The sequence below is a fragment of the Punica granatum genome, unplaced genomic scaffold, assembly GCF_007655135.1.
Source record: "Punica granatum isolate Tunisia-2019 unplaced genomic scaffold, ASM765513v2 Contig00022, whole genome shotgun sequence".
In the NCBI taxonomy this organism is placed as follows: Eukaryota; Viridiplantae; Streptophyta; class Magnoliopsida; order Myrtales; family Lythraceae; genus Punica; species Punica granatum.
Genome location: NW_022204041.1, coordinates 41,247 through 51,083, shown reverse-complemented (window position 1 = coordinate 51,083; position 9,837 = coordinate 41,247). Strand labels below are relative to the sequence as shown.

The following is a 9,837-nucleotide window of genomic DNA, read 5'->3' as shown; positions in this document are numbered from 1 at the left end:
AGTAAACTTTCTTCTTTCTTGACTGGTCGTTTCAATCTCTTTGAGTTTGAGGAAACTTCTAAGTATGGAAACAAATATATATACGAAGGAGAACCATTTTGATCCAATCTGATATTTATTGGGATTTGCTCCAACTTTTGGCTTTTCTATGTAGTATTTGGCAGGAAAATACATATATAGTGACCTTGACTAATATATATATATCTATATATAGCATTGTATGATATTGGACAATCATTGGGTTTTTAATACTTTTGCCGCTCCTTTTTATTTATTCATTTTAATAATTTAATTTAGGATAAATTACGCTATTTTCTCTTGAGGTTATTTTCTTAAATAACAATTACTCCTATTTCTAAGAACAATTGACATTCTAAACATTTTACTGTGTTGACCAACATCGTTAAAACATCCCGGATAATATTCTGTTAACTTTTATTGACCTGTCCTTTTATTCTCTTTGAGCCTGAGGACAATTTAAGTATGAGAACGGAACCACTTTGATCCAACCTGAATTTCATTGGGATTTGCTCCAACTACTGTTTTGTTTCGTTTAACATTTCAAAGCATTTTTTTTTTGGCTTTTCTATCCAGCGGATTTGTCAGGTGAATACATATATAGTGACATTGACTAAAATATTACATTTATATATAATATATCTCTAAAACATGTAACGTTGTATGATTTTGGACATTCATGGGGAGTTTTAATATTTTACAACTTATTTTTATTTTGTTTATTTTTATAATTTAATTTAGGATAAATTACACTCCCCTCTATTGAGATTCTATTGAATAATACTTGTGACATTCCTAAGCGAAATTGACACTCCCCTTCCTTGAGATTTTATCAAATGACACTTAGCCCATTCTGAGGAAAAAATGACACTTCCTCTATTTGACTGTGTTGACTAACACCATCAAAATATCATGTTAATTTTTTATAATTATTTTTTAAAAATCAAATAATAGAAATAATCTCTCAGAGAGGTTGTCAGTGATCACTGGGGGCTCATTAGCACCATCATTCCCCTCGGCGAGGCCCACAACTTACATTATATTTGTTTTATTATTATTATTATTATTATTATTTAAAATAATTATAAAAGTTAACAAAATATTCTAATAGTATTAGTCAACATAACCAAATAGGAAAAAATGTCATTTTTCCTAATAATGGGATTAAGTGTCATTTGAGAAAATTTCAAGGGTGGGGAATGTAATTTACCATTGGGGTTTATAATATTATATATTTTATTCAATTTTAATGATTAAGAAAAAGGAAACTTTAAAATTATTAGGCATGATAAAAAAAGTTTTTTTTGTTTTTTTTTGTGTGAATTGTTATTATTTTACTTTAATATATTATATATCTTATGAATATTTTAATAAAACAAAAATAAGAAATCTTATGATAGGCATAAATTAGAAAATGAATGAATTCAATTCATATGAAAGGAAAAAGGATATATGCTTTTCTTCTTGTCCTTTTGTAAAAAATTTTCCATCCCATCTTCATTAATTCATTGAGATCATAGCCACTAATTCTTTGCATGTACTATTCTACAATTTAATAAAAACTTTTATTTTGCTTTTGATATTATTTTTATTGTTAATTTGATTGTTGATACTTGATATTCTCAACTGCTGCTTATTCTGTTTTGTTACTATTTATTGCCAAGCTTCTACTGTTGCCAGGGAAAAAGAAAACCAAGGAATTCACACCTATTAATTAAGAAAAGTTAGACCTCTTATTACTAGACTAGTCACGCGGATTTTTCGGTTTTCACTTCAAATTTGTTTTATTTTATATATCTGTTGATATTGTCATGTTTACAAAAAGATATAAAATAAATAATCTCCTAGAAAACATCCAATTAAATTAATACATCATGAAAAATTGCAAATTATTTATGAAAATGTGTAGAAAGGAAAAGTCGAGGTATATATTGATGAAAAGACTTGAAAGGACAATCAACCACAAGTTGAGTATTTGTTCAAAATGCTTCTGTCAAAGACTCATCACAAGGGAGAATTCCATTATCGTAGTTCGAATTAATATATACAAGAAAGCGGGTGACAAATCCAAAACTAAAAGATTTGTCTAAGAATGATGAATTCCTTTTAATAAGTTTTTGGCCATAAAAATTAAATGCAATAAAATGAAGGGTCACTTTTTAATTATTTTTTGGGCATATAAACTAAATGCAAGAAAATCAAGGGTCAATTACTCTGATGCTTTGAAAGTTCTCAAAGTGCTAATGTGACACGTTTTTGTTAAACAAATAGAGGCATCCTACTACACAATCCCAAGGAGTCAAAATTCGATGCCTATAATAGATTCTAACTAATTATTGAACTAACCGTTTGGTTCATGTAAATTCAGAGGGGAATCGGAATCGGAATGGATCATTCCAATTGTCGATGTTTGTTCGAATGGAACTAGAAATATGCAAGGGAATCGATTCCGGGTTTTAGGGTTTGCGGAAGGGGAATCAAAATATTTTTTAAGTAAAATTTTGCTCTCAAGAATGGAAAGATTTTTCTAATCAACAAACATTGTCAGCCACAATGTCGCGCTTTATATAATTTGTTTATATATTTTGAAAAAATTACGAAACAATATTGCAGTACTTTCTATGAAGTTTGACTGAACTTTTGTTCTAATTTTTTTTCTTAATATCATGTTATTGAATAAATTCGGTATGATATAAGAACTTCTTTATTCTTTGTGTATGTTATATGAATAATTATTGAGCCGCACCCGCTTGAATACTTGTTAGTTGTTCACTTGAAATATTACAAATAATTATCGTACATTGAAATTTGATTTCGATTCCGTAGGCAATGAAACAATTAGAAGCAAATGGAATTGAATTTTCATTACTTATTAAACCACACAAAAATAAAAATTGTCATTCCATTTCTAATTCCGTCCCATTCCACCTCATTTCATTTCCCGTGATTGCACCATAGATATTCGCACTCCGCATACATGGCTTGGATGGTTGTGGAAATCTAATATTTTATAATATTATCAAGTATATATAGAAGGCTCCTCCGTCGTCTTGTATTCAAATTTTTATGTAATATGCCTTCATAATGATAAATTTTATTCCACACAACACGCAAATTTCAACTAGTAATTATATAATTTAAGATTAACGTGGATCTCTCATTTTTTTCTACCTAGATATAATAGATGCCATATAAATAGAAATGGTTGCAATAGCGAGTTTTGATATCCATTTGTTGGGAATTATATTCTCACATGGAAAAAATAAAAGAATAACCATGAGTTTATAGGCCTAATAGCTTATATGCACAATGGATGTTTTACATGGTATAAGAGCTCAGGCTACAGGAATGCTCACCCACGCACGTGTGCACATCGATGCTACGTCAGGCCCAGTATGTCTGAGTGCAGCCAAGAGTGCACCTTGTGTAAGTCCTCCCTTTCCCAAGTACAGAAGATGAGTCCGACTCGATGTCAGTTGTTGAGGGCGGGTGTTTAAGGGCACATGACAACGTGTAGGCAGAAATAGATCACATGTTGCACGTGAGGGCAGGTGTTGGGAATTATAATTTCACATGAAAAAAAATGAAAGAATAACCATAGGCTTATATGATATTTGAAGACCATCATTTATCAGCTTGAACTTTTAAGTGAAAGTGGCCCTAAGCTTGTATAAGCCCAATGAAAATTTAATATGGAATCAGAACGAGTTAAGCTTTCACGCTCCTGTGAGAGGACTCATACCACGCTGGACCCGATTATGGAATTCGTTGCTAGTGAAGTCCGAGTCCGGAAGTGGAAACCCGGCATGTAGTTGGTTTGACCCCTTTCCCAAGTAAGGAAGAGGAAACCTATCTCGAGGTAGTTAATGCCCGAGTCCGAAAGAGATGAGAGCCCGGTTCGACGTAAGTTGTTGATGGCGGGTGTTTAAGTGTTCACATGCACGTGAGGGCGGGAGTTGAGTGAGATTGTCCCATGTGGGAAAATTAAAGAGAAATTGCTTCACGTAGAATCATGTAATCCCACTATCGGCGCCGACTAGTTGAATCTTTTACGAGCTCGGCGTTGCCAGGCGTGCTAGGTGATATGATCCAGCTAGAGGACCCTTCGCACGGGCATGTGGAATCATTCCAGGATGACGGGGAATGGCATGAAGTCGAGCATTGGGACATGCACGTGCTAGCTGGACCAAGAAAAAGAGCACGAGCCAAGCAAATCGAACTAGCCATGCAAAAGATGTTATTGCATGTCCATGGAGGAGTAGTCGAGCTCTTGGGCGGGCTGCATGTGGAACAAGAAGCCACGACCGTTCATATCCTATCAAATGGAGGAAGAGCAATTTCAAATCAAGCGGCCCATTAGCGAGAAAAGTGAGGAATGCAAGAACGTCTTTTTCGAGCAAATGCCCCCAGAAAAGTCACCAATCAAGTTAGTTGTCGTAGATTCGAGGACGAATCTTTTTGAAGAGATGGGGAATGATATGATCTAGCTAGAGGACCCTTCGCACGGGCATGTGGAAGTATTCCAGGATGACGGGGCATGGCATGAAGTCGAGCATTGGGACATGCACATGCTAGCTGGACCAAAAAAAAGAGCACGAGCCAAGCGAATCGAACTAGCCATGCAAAGGATGTTATTGCATGTCCATGGAGGAGTAGTCGAGCTCTTGGGCGGGCTGCATGTGGAACAAGAATTCACGACCGTTCATATCCTAGAAATCTATTTAGAAGATTATCACAGTTCAAAAGGCTGAATTCAGTTGCTTTTCAATTACTTTGGCCTATTTCATTTTGGGCTCATTACACTTAGGATTTATTTTAGCCAAACCCATTAGTCCATTTAGATTATCAACTAGTATCTCTTTATAAATAGGCATGTGGCCTCCCTAGAAAAGATATCAGTTTTCATTCCACTTTGTGAGAGAGGTTTTCTCTGAGCTATTCTTCAGCAACTTCGCCGATATTGCAAGTGTGATGACTTGTGATTCCCGACATTTATAATATTGGTTTCTAGCTCCTTATAGCTAGCGGGTCAATATTTCGTATTATAATATTGGTTTTTGGCTCTTTATAGTCAATATTCTCTATCCTTGAAACCTTCATTGGACGATCCCGGGTTTGATCTCATTCTATTGTTGTTGGGTCTCGCGGCAAGTTCGTCGAGGTTCGCATCACTAGGGCGCAGTTCCAAGGATTGATTGTAAAACTACCAGCCGACCTCACTGTGCGAGAGCGCAGCTCTACGGCCCAAAAGTCCGTAGGTCTAGTCAGTAGCTGGGTTTAGGAGAGATGTCGTGGAAGAGGATAGACGATAACGGTCAGACGATTATGTGACTTGAGGATTTGGCTGCTAGGATTCTCCCTAATATGAGAGCTAACAATCATATGACGTCGAGAGATGGCTAGAAGCCAGTCTTTAGTGTAGTTTACGAGCTAGATTGGCTTGTGAGGGACTTGTATAGTTTCACGGCTGAGTTAGCCAAAAGTAGAATGAACCGTTGGATCCAGCTACTAGGAGTCGAAAAGGGTGAGCCCAAGCCGAAACCTTAGCTCATGGGGACCTCCTTGATCGGGAACCAAGTCGAGTAGAAGGATATGCTGACGGATCGGCGGGATTACCTTGGAAGGCTATTGCATGATAAGGAAAATGATGCGAGTAAGATAGATATGCGGTGCGATAAAGTAAAGATAAAGATAAATGTGCATAGCGTAGAGGTGTTTTGTGATTGATGTCAGGGGTGGATACAATAGATAGACTCGATTTGTATAGGCTAACACTAGAGTGCGGCCCAAGACATTGAAATTGGGAAATAATCTAGCAAACTAGGCAACTAGCTAACCCTAGGACTATGTTGGAAATATCTTCCACTTATTTCTAATTAGGCAAAGGAAATGCAAGGAAAGAGATTAAAATAAAAAGGGAAACCCAAGTGAACGTTCATCTTCATTTCTATTTTCAGGAAATATTCATTACAATCTTCGAGTCTTCTGCCTTGAAAATGAAGGAAGTGAGTAAGATATTTCTCATGTATTTCATCCTGTAGCACGTTTACATTCATTTGGCAATGTATGGATATCCTTTGTAGAATTTTCTTCCATGTCTCTTCCTTGGCAATATATGGACACCATATATGATAATTTCCTGCATGGAAATTAGTTGTGGTACACTCAATCTTCGTATGTGCCCAACAACTCTTCCATATTCACTCTTGTCTACGCTTGGAAATGATCCCATGATTTTCATCCTCAATCTGCCAGCCCATTCGCGGCGATCCGGGTCGGGTATTGCTGCTAATTCGAATTGGGCTTGTCGTGGACTTCAATTGTAGAGTATCCTCCTCGCATAGGTTGATCTCGTGGGCCCTGCAAGTCTAGGCTCCATTTACCGCGAAGTGCGAAAAATGAGTATAAACAAAAATCCACGGGTTTATAAAAGATTGAATACCACAACCAACTGGCTTAAGCTTTTTATTTGAATATGAACCCAATAACTGACAGACCCAATGTCAAGAGGATATACAGTTATTCATATACTCTGCTAGACAAGAGGATATACAGTTACAAGTTCTGCTTCGAGTCTCCAACTCTTGTAATTTGAAAATGTCGAGATGACATGGTCGGAACCACGCCAAACTAGAATTTAGCATACACCTCTAATTGCCTGCTTACAACCTAAAGGGATGTCGTCACTTAATGAGATAAACAACAAAGTACTTTTTTTTTTTACTCTGACATTCGAAAACTCAACAGACTCCAATTAATCCAGATCGAGCTGGGTCAGCTACTACAGGGTAAAGCTCTCCAGTATGGATTTTCTTCATTCACTAGACTCAAACCTGAGACCTTACTTCTGGAAAACATGCGTCGAACTGTTCGAACCAACCCATGTCGGTAAAACAAGAAAGTTGTTGATACACTTAGGGAGGGCATTGCCCCATTTATTAAACAAATTAGAAAATTAAGTGTTGTCGAATACGCAAGGCTGGTTCACAAAGATATTAAATCTGCTTCACTCGGTAGAGATTAGCTCCACCAAACTCTTGAAATCTTTCGAAGCACTCCCATTTGGACCAACGGCCTCCATTAACACCTCCTTCACAGCCTTAATTTTTGCCTTTAGTTCCTTTCCTCTTTCTTCATCTCCTAACACCATCTTCAGGCACGTAAGCATCTCATCCTTGGTGATTATAGAACCCACAACTCTCACCCCGATTCCCCACACATCCTCCACCATTCTTGCATTAGTCATGTTATCGGCCCACATGGGTTTCCATATCATGGGAACCTCACCGACAATACTCTCAAACACTGCATTGTACCCACAATGTGTTATATGTGCACCGATTGATCGATGCGAGAGGACTTGGCTTTGCGGTGCCCAGGGAACAACTTTCCCATATGAGCTTGTCCTCTCTACAAAACCTAGTGGCAGGTGCACCTTTAAGTGGTCCTTGATTGACCATATGTAAGGAGTTTTATTCTCTTCGAGTGCTTCAGATAGCGTGTACATCTCTTCCGGTGTCAATGATGTTAGTGTCCCAAAACTTATGTAGACCGCGGACCGTGGCTTCTGTTTATCTAACAACTCCAAGCAGCCGGTCTGGTCCAATCTTGACGAAGCAGGAAGTGATGGTGGAATTCTTACGGTCAAACAACCCACATGAAGTAGCAGACGGAAGCTGGACCTAAGGGCGGAGGTAAGAGGAGCAGGGCTCAGTTCCTCATAGGAATTCATTACTATTGCATCAGCGCATGGCAATAGATGCCCAACCTCATCACGCAGCATGGGAAAATATATTGATGGTGCAGGATCCAGTGTACGCAATCGATTAGTTAAATCAGCAAAGTGTATTGTGGAGAATCCGGGAACCAAGTCCTTGATCTTTTGTGATATGTCCACACAGCTCGCCTCTCCTTCCATTTTTGGAAAATGTTCACTGAATGAGAACAGCTAGTCCAAGAAACATTTCTTACTCTCATGCTATGGAGACAAGTTATAACATATATGGGATAGTATAGGCTGTTATATCTATACACTTGGCAGAAGAGGGCAAAAACAATGAAATGTCTATCACGAAACTTGAACCCTAAAAGATATTTATGTAAATAATATATATATATATATATATATATAGAGAGAGAGAGATAAAAATTTATAGTTGCACTCTAAACTCATGTCAACCTAAACCCTAGCTATCAATAAAAACTTACCTTTTAATAGAGGGACAAGGAGATCTCTATAAATGTAAGCCGGTAAAATTGATAGTGTCGGTACCCACACGGCGACCCACTTGGCTTGCAACTTCTCCGCGATCTTGCATGAGAACACCATGAGGCCATCTATAAGGAGACAGCTCACCCTCACTCCATTCTCCTTCACTGCAGCATTGATCGCATCTTCGAAGCTAGCCACAGCCACCTCCAAGAAGGGCTCCAATGCTCCTACCATTTGGGATTTCAGTTCCTTTGTAGTTTCCTCTTCCCAAGTGACGGTAGCGGCAATGTCATAGACCTTAACATTAGATGGTAGGGGTTCTGCCTGATTATTGCTGGAATAGAATAGGGTCTTATTTGAGCTGGCAGTGTTGAAGAAAGAGAAGATCACATCGGGGGCATTTGCTGCTAATCGACGTACGAGGTTGACGAGGGGCAATAGGTGGCCGGAGAAGGAAAATGGGATAACCGCAACCTGGCTCTTTGGGTTCATCATCTCGTCACTTCACCTCAGCAAGGGAGAGCCTTTAAGTGAAGTTCGTGTTCAACTTTCAGGAAAAGCTTCATTATTTACATAAAAAGGATCGGAGTTAAGTTGCTATGAGAAAAGAGGGTCAAGATGCCAAAATGATAGTTATAATTTTATGCAACTAAACCTTATGGGATTCAAATCACCCTGCAATCAGACGTTAGGAATATAGAATGCATTACTTTTTTGAAAACTCTCACTTGGGTCTACATGGATTTGAGCCCATCTGCAACCCAAAAACTTGAGCTGATAAGTTGCTAGACCCATGCCTTATACAAGCTCGTGACTTCTTTCTCAATTTTTTCGGTGTGAGACAACATATCACAATACCCGCCCTCACGTGACAACATTTGATCCAGCACATGCCACGTGTCCTTAAACACTTGCCCTCAACAACTGATCTCGGGCATCCTCTTCCGTGCTCGGGCAAAACGAGAGACAAACACCAAACTAGCCTCGAGATCCACACTTGGGCCTAACTAGAGGTGTACATTTAATTACTTCGGAACTGGACCAAATCACTCTTGGGTCTGACTAATATGAGGTGCACTGTTGGTTGTCTCGAAATGAATATGGCGTGGTGTGGCCCCACATGTACACTCGAAAGCATAATCCGCTCTGATACCGTGTAAAAAATTTCACTTTGGCCTACACGGACTTGAACTCATTTACAACCCAAGAATTTAACATGATAAGTTGCTAGACTCAAGCCTCATATAAGCTTATTGTTTCTTTCTCAGTTTTTTTCGTGTGAGACAACATATCTCAACAGCTTTTTTATTTTGTTATTTTCGATTACAAGCGAGGCCAATGAATTTTAGTACAAAAAAAATGAAAATTTAAAATAAGAGCCACTTGTAATTCCACTTGTGAGAACCAAACCTGAACTCTATTGGTTTCTAGGCGTGACATAGAAAGATAGACCAATTGACGTATTCCAAAGTTGACATAAAGTTACTTAATTCGCAGAAAAAATAAAATAAAATAATAAAAAAGACAATTTTGGTCCTCAACCTTTGACGCTTTTGCCATTTTCGTCCTAAACTTTTATTTTTTTATTGTTCTTATCTTCAACCTTT

General features: G+C 37.9%; 1 protein-coding gene across 1 annotated transcript; it reads right to left on the bottom strand.

The window, feature by feature from the left end:
- Positions 1 to 7,949: 7,949 nt before the first annotated feature.
- On the bottom strand, positions 7,950 to 8,725 carry LOC116189817 (flavonol 3-O-glucosyltransferase-like). Its single transcript, XM_031519558.1, has 2 exons — positions 8,227 to 8,725; positions 7,950 to 7,966 (listed from the first exon to the last, which is right to left on the bottom strand). The coding sequence occupies exons 1-2, from the start codon at positions 8,723 to 8,725 to the stop codon at positions 7,950 to 7,952; spliced, it is 516 nt and encodes a 171-aa protein (XP_031375418.1).
- Positions 8,726 to 9,837: the final 1,112 nt, after the last annotated feature.

Excerpts from the sequence above, each read along its gene's own strand:
- LOC116189817 (XM_031519558.1), bottom strand. The coding sequence starts at position 8,725 with ATGATGAACCCAAAGAGCCAGGTTGCGGTTATCCCATTTTCCTTCTCC.